Source organism: Petaurus breviceps, unplaced genomic scaffold (genome assembly GCF_028583685.1).
Source record: "Petaurus breviceps papuanus isolate PSGF00001 unplaced genomic scaffold, PetGlider_PUasm1.0 37, whole genome shotgun sequence".
Classification (NCBI taxonomy): Eukaryota; Metazoa; Chordata; class Mammalia; order Diprotodontia; family Petauridae; genus Petaurus; species Petaurus breviceps.
This window is the reverse complement of record NW_027186296.1, coordinates 28,835,233-28,855,166: the sequence shown is the minus strand read 5'-3', so window position 1 is coordinate 28,855,166 and position 19,934 is coordinate 28,835,233. Positions and strand designations below refer to the sequence as shown.

The 19,934-nt window shown below is 35.7% G+C and overlaps 1 protein-coding gene across 1 annotated transcript in view; it reads left to right on the top strand.

Moving 5' to 3' along the window:
- ADAM10 (ADAM metallopeptidase domain 10) overlaps window positions 1–19,934 on the top strand; it is a 173,211-nt gene that overhangs the window by 58,869 nt on the left and 94,408 nt on the right. Inside the window, exon 2 of the mRNA XM_069098152.1 lies at window positions 1,862–2,012. Coding sequence (XP_068954253.1) covers window positions 1,862–2,012 — 151 coding nt within the window. The remainder of the gene's footprint in view (window positions 1–1,861; window positions 2,013–19,934) is intronic.

The window sequence follows — 19,934 nt, the reverse complement described above, 5'->3', positions numbered from 1 at the left end:
CTGCACCTTCAGTCTTTCAACTACTAGGAAGAAGGCAATGTGTCTTAATCACCTGTATTCTGAGACTGAGACTTACTATTACATTTGAAAAAAATGCTTTTTGCTCCTAAAGAGCTTAACAAATTTAAAGTAATACTTTTTCTTTTTAGTTTCCTTTTTAGGTTAACTGTGTATTGAAGTAAGAAGGAATATGTATGGAGTAGTGAATGTCTAGAGAGCTGGGCTCTGAGCCAGGAAGACCTGGCAAAAGTTTCTGACACCAATGGTTGTGTGATCAGGGCAAGTTACTTAACCTTTCAGTGTTCTAGGCAGCTCTGGAACACTAGAAATTCCAAACAAAGTGCCTGTCTTGGTAGAGGTAGTTCTTCACTAAAAATACCCCTGCACTGTTGAAATCATAGGTCTGCCTAACTTATCCCAGTCTTTGTCATTGTCCCTATATATTGAAGTATCTTAGAATTGTTGTTTGGAGATATGAACACTCACATACATACAGTTTTGGAAGGGAAATAAATGAGTGCTTAGATAGATATCTTTTTTTGAAATACTGCTTTTCAAAATGTTAGGCTATTTTGTATATTTAACTTCATAAGTTATGAATTCTGTTCAAGCTTCATAGAAGCTGAGATAACATTTGAGAATCCTTAAAGTAAATCAAAGTTATAAACCATAGCGTTTTCAAATTGAAAATTGTTATTCTTCAAATGGAAGTTCAATATATGGAACTTTGCATCTTAGAAATAATATGAGGGAATGAGGTAGAAAAAGGAGTTAACATGGCATAAGTTGCTGTTGGAAAGTTTTATTCAACTTGAGAACAATGTCTCCTGGGGGAATTAATAATCTTTCTGCCTCACATGGAAGATTGGAAGGAGAGAATGGTAGGGGGAAAAATACTTTAAAACATTTTTTTGAACAGGGAGTAGAGTAGAATGGAATGCATTTTTGAGGGAACTTGCTTTTCTCCCTTTTTTTCTTCTTTGAACTTAAATTGCTTCTGTTTGTGGGAAAAATACATTTTAATTTGCCTTTGATCTTGTATTTTGAATTGTTTCTTGTAGTTCTTAAGTTTAATTCTGATATTACAGCAAGGTTTAAGGACACTGACAAATATGACTTACTAGGAAACACAGATAACATTATAAATGAAATTGTATGTTATTAAACAATTTTAATGCAATTTGACTTGGATTTTTTAAACATGCTTTGATATTCATTTTTTAGTTAGTGAAGTATCCAGGTGCAATAAAAAGAATACTGGCATGGAAATCAAGAGAATTGACTCTGCTGCTATCTGAGACTTAGATCTCTTTCCAGACCTCAGTTTCCTTATAAGTAAAATGAAGGCATTGGATTGGATCTTAACTACTATATGCCTTTCCTTTGTTTTTTCCCTGAGATGAATAAAGCTTTATCATAGAATTTTAGAGATGGAAGAAACCATGGACATGGTTTAGTCGAATTCCTTCCTTATATAGATTGGGAAACGATAGTGGGTAATTGATGTCCCTAAGCCTGTACAGTGAGCTACTGGCATTTCTACTCTAACAGCTGAGATTATTTATACATACATACACATACATATATGTGCATACAGAGAGACAGATGGACAGAGAGAGAGAATGTGAGAGAGCCCTTCTTAGCATGTCCTTAAACACTATTGTGATACCAGACTAATAGCTACTGGTCCATGTCTTCTAATCCATTTCTTTAGCCTAGCATTCTCAAATTTTCCAAACTCTTGACTTTTTCTCTTTTTTTTAACTTTTCTTATATTATATAAAAAATGAAAATGAAAAACAAATATTAGAGAGTTTTTATAAGTGTTCAAGTATTTGATGAGTATTTTCTCGTTTTGCAGGTCAATATGGAAACCCATTAAATAAACACATTAGACATTATGAAGGATTATCTTATGATGTGGATTCATTACACCAAAAACACCAGCGTGCCAAAAGAGCAGTCTCACATGAAGACCAGTTTTTACGCTTAGATTTCCACGCTCATGGAAGGTGAGTGATTTTTTTTTTAAATACATTTTTATCAATTAAATTTACACTGTATTCTTCCCTCTCTCAGAGAGTTATCTCATATAACTAAGACTTTTTTTTAAAGGGTTAGAAAAGAAAAAAGCCAAACTGGTCATTACATTGAAAAAAAATCTGAAAATAAATGCGTTGTTTGACATGTTTAGACCCACGACTTTAGAGGAGAGGGAAGGTGTTTTCCTTTTTTCTTCTTTGGGGCCATGCTTGTCTTGATATTTGTAATTTTTCATTATGTCTTTCTCTTTATGGTTTGTTTCTTTGAAGTTTATTTTTTTTATAATCAAAATGTTCAAGCCAAATTTTGTCCCTTCATTTTTTTTTCTACAGAAGAAATGGATAATATTTGAATATTTGGCTAATACATTTCAAAGTTTGCCTCTTTAGGGAGGGCACAAATCTGTGATTCTATTTTATTTTATTGTTTTTTTTCTTTTGCTTTTTGGAGGGCTTTTGGGGTTAAGTGACTTGCCCAAGGTCACACGGCTAGTAAGTGTTAAGTGTCTGAGGTCAAATTTGAACTCAGGTCCTTCTGACTCCAGGGCTAATGTTCTATTCACTGCGCCCCCTAGCTGCCCCTAGTTTGCCTCTTTACTAAATGGATTGTCCTTGCCATATTAGTAAGGACATAATAAAATTTTAAAATATCTGAAGTTAAATGTGTATTATGACCTAGAGTATCAAAGAATTTACTATTTAAAGGAATTATTTTGGGTAGTTTTTAACACTTTTTTATATTAATATATGTATGTATCTGTATATGATAAATATATATATATGTGTGTGTATATATATGTGTATATATATATATATATATATATTCATGTAATTGGTGCTTAAATAAAATACCATGAAAGCAATCAACAGATATCACTTTTAGTGCCACTTCTGACACTATTAGTAATGTGTTCTTGGCAAGTTACTCAATTTCTTTTTACAGATGAAGAACTTCAGTTTTGTTTAAAACTTTTGTTTTTTTAAGTAGATGAGGAACTTGAGTACCATCTGTATTACATTTCTGACTACCTCAGAGCCAGAATTTTATGAGACTGAATTTGTCCATCATTCTCGCAACCACTTCAGGATAAAGTTTTGGAATTATTTTGAATTCTTTCTTTTCTTTTTGTCTCCTCCCTCAAGCTAGTCATTTGCAAAATCATGTCTAATCTTTCTTTGAAATGTTCATCACTTCCTATTAACTAGATCATCTCCAGGATTCAGGCCCTGTCACCCCAAGCCTAAATTATTGCAGTATCATCCTAATTGTTTCTTTGCCTTTAGCCTTGTCTTCATTATTTGTTTTGTATACTACTTTTGGATTAACTTCTATTAAAAAATCATCTTTATGATTTCATCACCATGTTGAAAATATTTCTGTTACTCCCTGTGTCTCAGATTCTTAGCATGGTCCTTTGCATTTTTATCTTAATTGACCATTCTTTATTTCCTATTGATTTTTATTTTTTTATATCCTTTTTACTTTCTACCCTTGTCCCACCCTACAAAGAACCCTCTTTTGCTACAAAAAGCATAGTTAAATAAAATCAGCAGATACGTTGACTGTCTGACAGCATTCCACATCAGTGGTGCAACATTTCTTTATCTAGAGGAAGGATGTATTTTTCATCAACAAAATTCTTTCAGATTTCTAATTATTATCTCAGTGTTTTGAATTCTTATTTGTTTAGTGTTGTTTTCCTTAATGTAATTTCTGCTTTAATACAAGTAATTGTTCCCAAGTTTTTCTGAATTCCTTATAGTTTTTTATGGTGCTATAATCTTTCGTTATATTTAGATACCCATAATTTCTTGAGCCATTCCTCGATTTGTTGAACATTCTCTTTGTTTCCAATTTTTTTGCTATCATAAAAATTTACACTACCAGTATTTTGATATATATAGAACTTTTCTTTTCTCTTTAAAAAGTTAATTTAATTTAATTTTTTTTGCTTTTACATCAGTCATTTATGGAAATTGTTTTTTAGTTTTGTTATAATAGAGGCAGTTCTCATGAAATCTGTAAATCAGTTTAGGTAATCCCTTATAATAGAGAAAAAAGTAGCCCAACTGAAACATGTATCACTTCTTTCTGTTCTCTTAATTTAGTTATGCTGTGATCTTTTTTATCTAGTTTCTGTGTCTATTTGGAATTTATTTTAGCATATTATGTTCAGTGCTGGTCTAAACCTAATTTCTGCCAACTACTTTAAAACTTTCCTTGTAGTTCTTGTAAAATTAGCTTTCTTCTAGCACTCATTCCTCCTTCCCTTGCCTCAAGTAGTTTGGATTTTCGAATTTTATGAAGATGAGGCTACTGTGTTCTATTGCTTTTGTGTCCTACTTGTAAAAGTGCGGTCATATAATTTTTATGATTATTGCTTTATATGATAATTTGAGATTTAGTCATGCTAAGTCACTAGGAAACTCAGGGGAGGTAGGAAGTTAAGTGGTACAAGGGACAGAATGCAGGATCTGGAGACAGGAAAACCTGAGTCCAAATCTAGACTCAGATACTTATTAAAAATGTGACCTTGGGCAAGTTATTTAACCTGTTTCAGTTTCTTCATCTTTGAAATAGAAATAATAATAGCATTTATCTTCCACACTTGTTTGAGGATAACATATATGTAACATTTTGCAAAACTTAGAGAGCTACATAAATGGTAGACATTAAAACTTCTTTGTTCTTTTATTTACCTTGAGACTTGTAATAAGAATGCAATATTCACAATGCCTACAGTAACTATAAATATGCTTATATGGTTATTAATCACAAAATATACCAGGCTCTCTAAAGGGGGGGAAAAAGCTAGAACATTTATTCAAATACCAGAAAACTGAGTCCCAAAACCAGAAAGTCAAAGCCATTACAGTAGCTATACAGTTGGCACATGTAGTTAATGCAGTAAACACCTACATTCTCAAGCCTTCAAAACAGAACAGGCTACCTCAGGCAGAGGTCCTCTCCTCATTCAGGGCAACTGATCAATGTCCATGCAGCTCACTCCCAGCAGCTCCGGTCCCCTGTAGTTCCTGTCCCTGGCAGACCTCAGCAGGAGTCCTTAGCAGAAATTCTGGCTGGTTCAAAAAAAAAAAAAAAAGGGGAGCTCGCTGCAGCTGCCATTGCTGCCACCAGGCTTCTAGTCACCACACTCATTCTAGCTTAGCTCTAGCTTCATCTTGCCCCACCCTTTCCTGCTACGTCAGCAAGTTCAAGGGGCATGGAAGATCTTCAAATACCATAACCATTACAAGACTCTAGACCTTTTTGTTCTTTCAAATGAATTTTTTGTTTTCTGCAGTTTTGTTGAATAATCATGAATTATTTAGTTCTCATGAAATCTGTAAATCAGTTTAGGTAATATTTTTATTATATTGACATAACACAGCCATGAACATTGTCTCATTGATTATCTATTTTCCTTTATTTGTATTTAATTTTCAAATTTGTATTTAATGCATGTGTTTTGACTGGTGAATACCAATTTATTTGGGGTAGAGGTATGTTTTCTCATAGCTGTTATTTACTTTAATATATATTTTATTGTTTTCTTCTTTGACCCTTTCATACATTATCAGGATATTATTCAGCCTCAATTTCCATATGTATATTCTGTTCATATTTTCTTTTTACTTACAAGTTTATTTTAAGAATGCTAAACATAGTGTTAGTTGTTGGGAATAAAAATACAATTAATTAAATTATCCCTACATATAAAAATTTATTACAACTAAATAGAAAAAAATACAAATAAATTTCTTGTGGGTGGGAAAACACCACTAACTGGAGACATCAGCAAAGGCCTCTTCTATAAGTGGTGCTTGAGCTATATGGTGAGAGAAGACAGGATTTCTAGGAGGTGGAGGTGAGTAGGAGTTGTATTCCAGGCATAGGGGGACAGCTAAAAAGCACAGTGATGAGAGATGGAGTATCATATATGAGGAGAAAGTCAGTTTTGCTGGATCAAAATGTACAAAAGGTGGGAAGTATTTCAGTTGAAGCCAAAAAGATAGGTTGGGACCAGATTGTAAAGAGTTTTAAAAGCTAAACTTTGAAAGTGGTCAGGCTGATTTGCTTGTGGCCAATAATAACATTTCTGTTTCTGTATATATTCATGTTAGTATAGCTTGGGTATCAGAAAAGGAATTTCATTTATGTGTGATCCAAGTTCTGGTAGTTACTATCTGTGTGAGCATGGACATGTCATTTAGTTCCTCTGAGCCTGACTTTTTTCATTTTTTAAATGAGGGATGATAACTCAGATTCCTTTCAGCTTGAGATCCTGTGATTCTGTGACTTGGCAGAGAACTCAAGGAAGCTCTCTTCCTTGTAATGTTGGGAGAAGAGCAGCTATTGAATGTTGAACCGCTTGCCTGAACTTTATAACCTGGACTGGACTAGATTCTTATGAGACTGAAATATGTAACTTTTAATATTGGTACTAATACTTTAGATAGAGAATTAAGCAGAATGTAGCTACAGTCCACCCTTCAGTTCCCATTTATCCATGCATATCTATACATGATATGTACTTGCCAAAAAAAATGTCATGGTAAGTTGGCATAGTTGTTACCAGATATTCAGTTATTGTTTCTTGTTTCATACTTGAGCTGCATTTTGTATTAATTAGCCTTTTGTGACCTAACCTGGACAACCAACCACTATTTATAACACTTTTCTATGGGAAATGTGCTTTGAATTCTAAACAATTGATTTACAAATGAATTTTGCAATATGAGTCATTTTTAAGTGCAGGATATCCTGTGTAAGATACAATCCCTGCCCTCAAGGCAATGTTGAGCTGCAACTACAAGACTAGTATTATGAAAACAGTAATTAGTGAACAACTAGGTGCTACCATATGGTCCTTTATAGAAGGAAGTTAATTAGAAAACTACCAAAAGAAGATAGAAATTTGATCTGTGTGTTGAAGGCAGCTAGGATTTATGTATTCTGATAAATGAGAGATGAGGAAATTTTAAGAAATGGAAATGGAATAAACAAAAATCAAAGGAAGAAATTAATAGTAGCATCTTTGTATATATTAGGAATATTAAGATGATCTGCCTCAGTAGATAAGAGGATTTGTATTTGAAGGTAGTGAGAAATATGTTTGGAGAATTAGTATGAATCCAGATTATGAAGGCAATTAAAACTCAGAGGAGTTTGAATCTGATATGATAAGGAGTAAGCACAGGGTATTTAAAGGGAGATGGTAAGAAATAAAGCTGATGGGGTAGGTTGGAGCCGTATCATGGAAGGTCTTACATACCAGACTGAGAATTAGAGACTTTGTAAGGAAAGGGACATAGCACTTCTTTTTTTTTCTCCTTTTCTTTTTGGAAGGGGGGAGGCAGGGCAATTGGGGTTAAGTGACTTGCCCAAGTTCACACAGCTAGTAAGTGTTAAGTGTCTAAGGCGATGCTCGATTCACTGCTCCACCTAGCTGCCCCTGGGACATAGCACTTCTGCTACTTAATTTCTGTGTGATTTATAAACAGATTATTTCTCTGAGCCTCAATTTCCTTATCTATAAAATGAAGTTGATTTAAGAGAAGGACTAGAGAAAGAGAGTTGGAATTCATCTGTATAAAGGGGATCACGGAAGCCATTGTATTGGATGAAATTACCTAAGGAAAAAAGAGTTATCAGCAGAATCCTGGATGGGGAATCTCAACTTCTAGGACTTGGAAGGAAGAGGAGAGCCATCCAGAGAGACAAAGCAAAATAGTTGAATTAGGCCTGTATAGGTGCAAATCTCTGGAAGTAATGTGTGAATGCTGATTGCAGCTGAAAGTTCAGAGATTAATGGAAAAGGCCACTGAATTTGTCTACTATTTGTCTTCCTTTGCTTAGTATAGCTTCACTAGAGTGGGTGGATGGAATGAAGACTTTTCAAGAAGGTTGGTAGAAGTTGATACTAAAGGAAATGAGCGCAATAATATGGTAGGGAATTTTTTTTTTTTTTACATCAAGTTATGGAGACTCAGTCATGGTTATAGCAAAAGAGCCAGTCATCAGAGAGATTGAAGATATGAAGAGAGATTGAAGATATGAAGAGAGAGAACAAAATTGGTGAATGTTCCTAGAGGAAAATGTGGGAAGAATTATAATTGAGAGCATAAATAATATTGCAAATAGTCAATAAACATTTATTAAGTGCCTACTATGTGCCACACCCTGTGCTAATCAACTGGGGAAATGCCCTCAATAGCTTAAAGTCTTATAGGAAGCCAAAACTCAAAAGAAAACTGAAAAGTGGGAGAGGAAGAAGGTGGGGAAGGGGAAGGGCTTTGTAGAGAAGTTAAAGAATTTAACAATGAATGCAGCTGTATAGGAAATGAGGAGAAGGCTCTCCTGTCTCCCCTCCTTTGATGGAGGTTGAGTAGTTCATAACTTTGCCCTCCAGAAAAAGGTGTATAAGGTACTAATGAAGTGTGAGTACCAGTTTTAGAAATAAGGAAAAACACTTCAGAGACAGGACATAAAGAGAAAGAGATGGTTAAAGATGGGGAGAAATGTTGAGATGAAGAGCTCACTTGGGCAGGGCATCTATATAAACAATGAATTATATTGTTGAATTGCAGAGTGACAAGGTAGCATTGAAGACTTGAGGAGTAGAGAAGGTTTGAATTAATTACTTTGGAGAATATTATAGGGATGAACTAGAGATAATAAAGATTTCTCAGTAGCTGTGAGGATAATGATAATTCACGTTTAATGGGTTCAGAGTGGTTCTGTGACTTTCTAAAAGAAAAAGCAGATATTAGGGTTCTGTTACTTGGTGAGGTGCAGATGAATGAACAAGAAGAAAAGAAAATTTAGGGATGCTTAAGGGTATTAGAATGCTGTTGAATGGGCTAGAGTTGAGGTTGAACGTTATTGAGGCAAGTGGAAAACAGGTCTTAATCAGACTAAAGAGCAGATTCACTAGGAGTAAGATAGGTGAAAGCAATAGGTGATTGTGTTCAAGAAAATTCCAAAGTTGAAGGTTGGGGTTGCTATGATTTCTAGTGATACAATTCAAAATATAGGTACGACTTTTTGAAGACAACTAATTTCTGAATGGAAACACATTCATGAAGTGCTTACTATGTGCTAAGTACTTAAGATAAAAACAACAAAGCAAAAATCTCTTGGGAGGCATCTGGTGCTTGTTTTCTATTTAACCTAGGGTAATTTATGACTGCCTAGGGCATCAGTTTACCCTTTTGTAAAAAGGAATTGCATTAGGTGGCTTTAAATCTATGATCCTATGTTCTTATAATCTTATCTCCAAGGGAATGTTTCATTGAAAAACATGACTTTGAAACAGGAAACAATAACTGGAGAACAGTTATATATACACACTTCTAAAGTGTAGGTCTGTGTTAACTCAATTACTCACAAAGATCCCCATCGTATAATGATTGTGTCTAAGATTAAAATACAGACTCCTGACATTTAAATTAAAGCCCTTCACTATCCAACCTTAGTCAGATTTCTGGATGATCACATACTCCATATTCCGGTCAGATTGGTCCTTTTGCTATTCTTCATGAATGTTATTCTATCTCTTGTCTCTGTGCCTTTGCATAGGCTGTTCCTTATACCAGAAATGTTCTCTTTCCTCTCCTTTGCCTTTTGGAGCTTCTAATTCTCTTTAAAGCTAATTTTCTTCAAGTACCATTTGAAGGCTTCAAGAAGCCTTTTCCTTAGAGTAGGTGACATGGTACAGTGGAAAGACCACTGGCTCTAGAGTTGAAAGATCTGGATTTGTATTCCTTCTCTGACACTTAATATCTCTTTTATCTTGGCAAGTCATTTAACTTCCCTGAGTCTCTGTATCAAACCTTGAAGTATTGTATGCCTGCTATTATTACTGTTGTCATTATTATGAACTAATCACTAAGAATAAAAAACAAAATCAAGACAATCTTTGCAGCCCAAGAGTTTTCATTCTACTGGAGGAATTAAACACATAAACATAAATAAATATAAGACACAGTCTAGTTCTAGAGCTAAATCTAGAAGTAATCTTAAGAGGACATCTAGAACAACTCTATCATTTTGCAAAGTTAATAATTTGTTAACTCATTTGATCTTCACTTTGAGTTTTAGTAGTTTAATAAAATGCTGATTTGTTGGTTCATTCTGGATAGCTGATGTCGAATGGAGATGGAGGTCAAATTTTAGGAGTTCTTCAAAGAACTATGAAACTTAGGCGACTGGCATAAACATGTTTGTTGAAATCACTTTGATGCTGTGGGATGAAAAGGGAGAGGAGGTCTGTGAATCAGATGTCATAGTCATTGAGGAAAGTGGGATAGTGTCCTTGGAGGTTAATACTGAAGTTGTGAAAGCAGTTGGATAAACTTGGTGGTATGAACTTCAGAAAAGGGAGAAATTCTTGAGATGGCATGGCATAACAGTAACTTAGAACCTGCATTGGGGTAGTTTCCCAGCCTTTTTACTAGATCTAATGAATTGGGATAAATTGGATGAGTGATATCTACTTTAGTGGGTAACAGAGGAAAATATTAATTGGGGAAAACTAAACTTCAAGGAATAGAGATAGCTCTATTAAGTTTTAACTGATATATTATAAACAGTTAATTATAAAGAGCTGGGGTACAATGGGAGACAGGGCCTACTTAGTAATTTTACATTTTGCTTAGAATCACATTTTCTACCTTTCTATCAACGTTTAGTCTTTCTTTTATTGAATTTAATTTATATAGTATATTAGTAATTTTTGGTACTAAGGGATTTATAGCATAGTTTTATTTGTTTTAAATTGCCCATTGTTTTTTCTTAATCCTGGTTGTCTTGTCAGTAGTAGAGAGAGAAGGATTTTTAAGTAGACAGTTCTCACTTTATGTTAATGGACCATTCTGAAGATCTCTGTGTAAAGCAGTTTTTATATATAATGCAAATTTGCCTGAATGTAGGGCCAGGAGGGAGAAGGATAGGAAGGAGCCCATGGCCAGGGTGGGACAGAGAAGAGAGAGCAGGAGGACCACACAGGGCAGGAGTCAGCCATGGGGCCTGGCCAAAACTGAGAGGAAGAAAGTTACAGACACACGTAGGGGCACCACCACACACAGACAAGAGAGAAAGGACAACAAGCAGGGTCTTTCAACCAGGCACAGACTTGAGGTACCTGAGTTGCAGTACCTTGGCACAGACACTGGGGAAAGGTCTCCTTGGAGGTGTCAAACCAAGCCCCCATCAGGTGGAAATCAGGCTGTAGGAGGCAGCAAGTCTCTTCTGCTTTCACTTGAAGGATTTATTTTTTTTACTGCTTTTTTTTTTTTGGTGGGGGCGGGGGGTGTGTGTGTGTGTGTGTGTGTGAGTGGGAGGCTGCAGAGTGAGGACCTCAGAGACAGGAGTGGCAAGAAAGAGCACAGTACTGTATAGTGAAGTTCACATAGATCTTTTTGTTTTTTGGAATGTGGATTTCTTTCAAAATTATATTAAGTCAGATTTGTGTAATACAAATTTATATAAACCAGAAACTCTTTGTATAGGGAATATACTTTTTTTATTAGGCTGTGTAGCCCTGGTGTAGAGAATTATTTTTATTTTGGTTATACAAAGGCCAGCTTTATATTTACTTAATAGCAATAGCAAAAGTAACTTGGAGAAATTTCTGTTTAGTGAAATCATGCTACATATTAATGGGAGAGACCTTAGAAATCTTGTAGGTCAATCTTAATAACCATTGTAAAAATTTCCACTTTATTATGACATAAGGTCATTTATCCTCTGCTCAATTACTTCCAGGGACAAGAGAGTATGGGATTTTAGCCTATTTAAAGCATTTTTGAAAATACTGACCATGGAGTCTAGATTGGATAGAGAAATGCATTTGATTGAGGCCTTAAGTGAGTTGATGGACTACCTTGCAACATAATTGATTCTCAGCCCCTAGCACAGTGCTTGGCATACAGTAGGAACTTGTAAATGCTTGATGATTGATTGAGCTAAGTTCTGCCTTCTTATGACACTTGTCCACTGACTGGCCTTTGTAACCTCTGGATCTAACACAGTGTCTTCTCCCTGTACTGTGTGACAGCTCTTTAGATAAAACTGTTATGTATTGTATGTATTCAGCTCCCCACCTCACCCTCCTTCAGTCTTTTTTTTCAACCCAGTCCCTCATAGTTTTTTTATTTTATTTTATTTTTGGAGGGGGGAAGGCAGGGCAATTGAGGTTAAGTGACTTGCCAAAGGTCACATGACTAGTATGTGTTAAGTGTCTGAAGCAGGATTTGAACTCAGATCCTCCTGACTCCAGGGCCAGTGCTATATTCACTGTGCCATCTAGTTGGGCCCTCTCTCCCAATAGTTTCAATTCAGTTTTCATGTGATGTAGTTTGTGGTCTTGGATATCCTCCTCTAGTCTCTCTCCCCCTTGCTACAGATTAAACCTAACTTAATTTGATACTCCTTTGATATTTATATAATTGCTTTTCTATTAATTCACCTTTGATGTTCTTCCTAGTGTTCTTGAAGACCTTCCTTGGCTCTTACATTTCATGAGTATCAGTGTAGCACATGAGAACTGTTATAATTTACTCTCATTCCTCAACCAGATTAAAAAAAATTAATATTTTATTTATTTATAGTTTTCAACATTCATTTCCACAAGATTTTGAGTTACAAATTTTCTCCCTGCCTTTTCCCTACCCCTTACCCCAAAATAACAAGCCTACTGAATACCCCTTCCCCCAGTCTGCTCTCTCTTATATTTACCTCCATCCTATCACGCCCCCACTTATTCTGTTTTCTACTTTGACCATCTTCCTTTTCAAGAGTGTTTGCTTCTAACTACCTTCTCCCCCAATCTGCCCTCCTTTGTATCATCTCCTCTCTTATCCCCTTCTCCCCCTATTTTACTGTAGGTAAGATACCCAATTGAGTGTGTATGTTATTCCCTCCTTAAGCCAAATTCAACAAGAGTAAGGTTGACCCATTCCCTTTCACCTTCCTGTTCTTCCCCTCCATTGTAGCAGTTTTCACTTGCCTCTTTTATATGAGATAATTTACCCTATTCTATCTCTCCCTTTCTCCTTCTCCCATTATATTCCTCTCTCACCTCTTAATTTTATTTTTTAGATGCCATCCCTTCCTATTCAACTAATCCTGTGGCCTCTATGTATACATATACACACACATATACAGACACTCATGTATTCATACACACATACACCCTCCTATACACACACACACACACACACACACACCCATATATTCCCTTCAACTAAATTCATACTGAGAAAACTCTTATGAGTTACAATTATCGTTTATCTATGTAGGAATGTAAATAGTTCAGCTTTAATAAGTTCCTTATGATTTCTTTTTCCTCTTTTTCCTTCTCATGTTTCTCTTGCTTCTTGTATTTGAAAGTCAAATTTTCTGTTCAGCTCTGTTTTTTTTCATCAGGAGTACTTGAAAGTCCTCTATTTCACTGAATGACCATATTTTCCCCTGAAGCATTATACTCAGTTTTGTAGGGTAGGTGGTTCTTGGTTTTAATCTCCTTTGGTTTTAGCTCCTTTGACCTGCAGAATAACATATTCCAAGCCCTTTGATTCTTTAATGTAGAAGCTGCTAGATCTTGTGTTATCTTGATTGTGTTTCCACAACACTCACATTGTTTCTTCCTGACAGCTTGTAATATTTTCTCCTTGACCTGGGAACTCTGGGATTTGGCTATGATATTCCTAGGAGTTTTCGTTTTGGGATCTTTTTCAAGAGGCGATTGGTGAATTCTTTCAATTTCTCTTTTTCCCTCTGGTTCTAGAATATCAGGGAAGTTTTTCTTGAAGGATGATTTCTAGGCTCTTTTTTTTTTTTTTTTTTGATCATAGCTTTCAGGTAGTCCAATAATTTTTAAATTATCTCTCCTGGACCTTTTTTCTAGGTCAGTGGTTTTTCCAGTGAGATATTTCACATTGCCTTCTATTTTTTTCATTTGTTTGGATCTATTTTATAGTATCTTGATTTCTCATAAAGTTATTAGCTTCCATTTGCTCCAATCTAATTTTGAAGGAATTATTCTATTCAGTGAGTTTTTGAAATTCCTTCTCCATCTGGCAAATTCATCTTTTTAAGGCATTCTTCTCATTGAGTTTTTGGGCTTCTTTTGCCATTTGAGTTAGTCTATTTTTAAGGTGTTATTTTCTTCAGTATTTTTTTGGGTCTCCTTTAGCAGGCTGTTGACTCACTTTTTCATGATTTTTTTGCATCATTCTCATTTCTCTTCCCAATTTTTCTTCCACTTCTCTTACTTAACTTTCATAATCCTTCCTGAACTCCTCCATTGGCCTGTAAGCAGTTCATATTTTTCTTGAAAGCTTTTAATGCAGATGTTTTGACTTTATTGTCTTCTTCTGGTTCCATGTTTTGATCCTTTTTGTCCCCAAAAAAGGATTCCATGGTCTGATTGTGCTTCCTCTGCTTTTTCATCTTGCCAGCCAATTACTTGGCTTTTGAGCTCTTTGCCACAGTAGAACTCTGCTTCCAGAGTGGAGAGAGCTATGTCCCAAATTGCTGGGGTTTTGTCAGTTGCCAGAGCTATGAGGAGGGCACCATCTCTACAGCCACTACAAGCTCTGGCACCATAGCATTTCTCACCCCAGGAGCACTTCCCAAGACCATGACCCAGATCCAAGTAGGTCAAAGCAAGAGTTATTACCCTCTGAATGGTTGCTTGGTCCCCCAGTGATCTACAGGCCAGGAGCTTGGGAGGCAGCTATGCAGCAGCAGCCACCCGGCTGCCACTACCTCTTGCCCTGGGGGCAGGGGCTGGACCATGCTTTTTTCTCACCCGGTTTTCACAGAGTTCCCTACTGACCTTTTATGTTCTCTTTGGCGTTTATGGGTTGAGAAGTCTGGAAACCACCACAGGTGCTAGTGATTCACTTTCCTGAAGTCTGCTCTGGCTGATCTGGGCTGCTGGTCGGGTGCCCTGGGTGTGGGCCATCTGACTCGCATGGGACTGTTCAGCCCCCAGCCTGGTGTGATAGACCCTTTCTGTTGGCCTGCCAGACTGCCTTCAGCAGGAGATTTGTTTTTCTCCGTCACTTTGTGGGTCCTGTAACTTTAAAATTTGTTTAGAGTCATATTTTACAAGTATGGGAGGGTGGTTGGTTCAGGAACTTAAGCAGGTTTCTGCTTTTAATCTTCCATCTTGGCTCTGCTGTGATATTTTGATGTATCTATGAAAAGATGTTCACTTCTCCATACCATGGGATAGAGTTAAGCTGTTATTTCTTGATGTGGAATCAACTTTTTTTTTTTTCCAGTTTTCAGTTTAATTTGATTTTCTTTTAACAAGTATTTATTTTCTTTCTCCACCCCCTTATAATGAATATGTATAGTCAAAAAACAAAGGTAATTCCATGATTGGCCATGTATAAAAATGTATGTCTCATTCTTCATCTTAAGTGCGTCATCTCTGTCAGGTAATGTGTATCAACTGTGGTTTGGAATGATGTTTGATTTTGTGTCAGAATTTTAAGTCTTTCAAAGCTGTTTGCTTTATATTGTTGTATTATATAAATTGTTTTTCTGGTTTTACTCATTTCATTTGGCATCTGTTTATAGAAGTCTTTGAAGATTTCTCTTGAAACTATTCATTTGTCTTTTCTCATTCTCAGTAGTATTCTATTAAATGCATATACCAAAAATTGTCCAGATATTATGCAATCAGTAGGTGCCCCTATAGTTTCCAACTTTTGGCTTCAGTGAAAAGAGCTAATATAAATATTTTTTTATGTATGGGTCTTTTTCCTTTTTCTTTGATCTATTTGGGTTATGGGGTCTGCAAGTAGTAGTGCTGGGTCAAAGGTATGAAGTTCAATGAGAGTAGTTTCCAGTTGGTTTTCAAAATGATTGGATTAATTTACAACTTTGGGACATTATCAATGCATTTCTGAGATTTTATTACCTTTTTTAGTAGCTACAATATTAGCTCATTTTGACATAGCCAACAAATCTCTAGATCTTTTCCAAGTAGTGTATTTTAGTATAATTGTTAATTTTGAACCAAATGTGTGAGTTTTAGCTTTCAAACATAAAGTTAAAAAGATATTATTTATCATTCCAAACTTTTGAGATGATAAGATCATAAAAAATTTGAAACTTTTAAAAAATTGAAGGGAACATAGTTATCTAGAATAACTCCCTTATTTTACAAATGAATAAACTGAAGTACTGAGGGATTAAGTGAAATTAAGGTTAGAGTATTTGGGATATACTTCTTAAGGGTAGGAGATGAGGAGTTTATTATATAAAGGCATATGTCATATTGATCACATAATAGAATAAGCAGCAGAGAGTAGATAGTTGAATGGGTAAGTTCAGTATCCTATGGCATGATAGGTCCCTTATGTGTTATATATGTTGAATTCCATAATATTGTCTCTCTCGCTGACAGCCAGTTAACAGTCAAGGAATAAAACCCAGTAGAAGAAGATGGAAATCTTTATTGGTATTCATTATCTCGACTCCTCATTCTGACATTCCATAACAAGTTTTGCAATCTAAGTACTCTGTATGTTTGCCAGTTGTCACAGTTGCCAACAGTGCTGTCCTAGGATTCCTTTCATACCTTCATTTGTATTGTTTGTGTGTCTTTTTGTGAGGTCTGTGCTTTTGAGGTTCACCTCAAGTAAGAACATTCTCCTGAGGGAACCCTTGTCAGTCTGTGTTCATCTCTTGAGGAAGGAGGGAGAAGTAGGGTTCAGTTCAAACTACTTCCAATCACTACCATGTGAAGGCAAAATGAAAATCTTACCATTTACTTTGGAGATAGTAAGGTCTGAGTGATTGTTTCTGAGTCATCTTTGGTCTGTCCTCTGGAGAAGCTTATGTGTGAGAAGGAGCAACTCCTACCACAGTATTTCACAACTGGCTACACTCATTTTGGACTTCTTTACCGTGCTTGTAGTAAACTCATCTTTGGAAAATCTCATCTTCTTGCAAGATCCAATCTACTTTGGTATTCACACACCTCATTGATATTCTTTGCTTCTCTGATGGGAAAATGGAACTAGACACACTCCTCTGTGTCCTATGAAGAGGGAAGATGAGAGACATCTCCTCGTTTCCTACTGGGATACACTAATTTTGTATTTTTTTTTTTTTACTTCTTCACAATGCATTTACTGCTCAGGTATACCAGTTTTAAAAGATTGTTTCCATGGGCCTTAGCTTTTTCATCTGTAAAATGAGGTGTTTGGATTAGCAGGCCTCTGAGGTATCTTAGCTCTAGATTTATGATCCTATAAATAATCATATTCTTAAAGTTGTAAATGCAAAATCAGACCATGACATGTTAAGTGTAAGTATAAGGTAGTAGAGAAAATATGTGCTTTATGATTTCTGAAGATTTAATGAATTTCCATGTATGACTTTACATTAATAATTGTCCTAGTAGGTGGTGTTTTGCTGCTATTCTTCAGCCTACTTTTTCTAGTCATCATCAAACCTGTCAGATTAACCGTTACAATAGAATTTTAGTATTAGATTTTGTTATATTCTGTATTGTCAAGTTTTTCATAAAATAAAACTTAGGTTCCTATTTTTTTCCCCTCAGCTTTCTAATTTTCATTTTATTCTGTCATGCTATTGATAATATTTGGCATAACTACAAAAAAAAGCTAGTTAATTAGCTACTTATTGAATATCCACATTTGTTACCTTGTTGGTTCAATTATTCAGCAAATATTTACTAAAAATTAGATGACCATTATAGAGGTGGCATAGTATAGTTAAGAACCTTGAACTTGAAGTCAGAAAGACTTATGCATAAATCCTGCTCTTTAAATATTTAGTAGTACATGACAGTGATTAAGTCACTTAACCTTTGTTGCCTGAATGAAATCCTTAGGATTTCTCTACTAGTTCCTAGTTTTCTATCTGTTCCCACAGAGTATCGGATAAGTGTACTGCCCCAACATTTGTAGAAAAATATAAGACACAATCTTAGTCTTTCAAAGAACTTAAATTCTAATTAGGAACTAGGCATTACAACATCATAATGGCACAGCAGTATCAAGCCTATGAAAAGATAGTTACACATGTAATTGATTACAAAATAAGTATTTTAGGTAATAAATGATTATTTAGGCAGTATGACTCTTGGTGAGATTAGAAAAGCTTGAAATGATTAAGGCCTTTATTAAATATTTTATGATTTGACTTGAACCAGGCTTTGAAGGATGACTAGAGAGAACGTGTTTAGGCATTCCAGTCAGATACACCAAAAATGATGTACTCATAGAGTGATGAGGAAAAGCAGTATGATTGGCTAAAAGGGTTCATATTGAAGAGTAGTCAAAAACAATATTGGGGATAGGTAGAATAGGGCAGATTATGAACCATTAAAATATTAATTCACTTCAGCAGTATTTATTAACTGCCCTGTGTGCTTATAAAGGTCCCAGACCTTTCTGTATTTAATTTTTTTTTTCTAACTGTAAAATTAGAGAATAAAGTAGATAATTTTCAAGGTCTGTATGACCATGTCCCCTCTGATATTCAGTATTTCTTAGCAACACATAGCTGGAACTAGGCTAAATAGTAAGTAGGTTTTTTTCCCCTTAGAACAAAATTGTAGTTTTTTATGTAAAAAATATAGCTATAGGAAATTTTACTAGTTCTTATATAATTACAGGCAAATATATAAAGCATGGTGTTGTTTAGTTGTTTCAGCTGTGTCCAACAGTTCATGACCCTATTTGGGGATTTCTTGGCAAAGATACTGAGTTAGTTTGCCATTTCCTGTTCCAGCTCATTTTATAGATGAGGAAACGGAGGTAAAAAGGCTTAAGTGACTCACCCAGGGTCACACAACTAATAAGTGTAGGAGGCTAGATTTGATCTCAGGAAGGTGACTTTTTCTGACTCCATGCCTAGTATATTGAAAAAGAAATCAGCTATTTTTTGATTACTTTGACTTACTTTTATTTTGTTTATAGGATTAAGCTTTAAGAAGAGTTTTTTTAGGAAGAGCTAATCTAAAATAAGCCAGACTAATATAGTCTCTTAAATTCAGGTTACTGTAAAGCCAAGCACGAGCAGCTTTCCAGAGGGCTGCTGCTATGAACAGCTTTCAAGGTTCTGATTACATAGCATAGCAAACTATTCAGTAACACATCAGAGCAAAACATTCACAGAAATCAAAATACGGCATTCACAATGTTACAGCTTATCACTAAAATGGCCACATAGTTTTCAACAAAGTACAATCATTTAGTAAGTCTGTCATTCAGTCAACCTTAAAGAGGCTAAAGGACACAAAGTACAAAAGTCAAAGCCTTCCACCCATGGGGTGCAATTAAACTACAATTTCATCAGTCACTATTCAGTACCCTCTTAAGGGGTAGTGGAAAGTACAAAAGCCCCTTGGTCACAAGTAAATCACAATTTCATCAGTCACTACTCAGTACCCTATTTCATCAGTTACTACTCAGATAATTTCATCAGTCACTACTCAGTATCCATGGAGAGGTCTTTTCATCTTGACTCGAAGCAGGTAGCTCCTACCTGAATCCACCAAACTGTTATCAGGGTTCAAAGGCAGACAGCTCCCTGTTCCTTGTCCAGCTCCCTGTGTAGTTCCTGCTCCAAATCCTTCATAGTCGCTGTTCCGGGGAAAACAAGGCTTAACCAAGCCACAATAACATTCCTACACATGAACAAAGCCACAATAGCATTTGTACAAAATACCGGCACCACAGTCATGCTTCCTCAGTCTTCAGCAGCTCCAGCTGGCCCTTGGAAGACTTGCCACCACAAGTTTGAGATTTGCAGTCCGAGTTCTGTGTCAGTTCTCACTTCAGTCCAGCAGTAGCTGCCCAGCCTCCACATGCTTGCTGAGAAAATCCCCCCCCCCC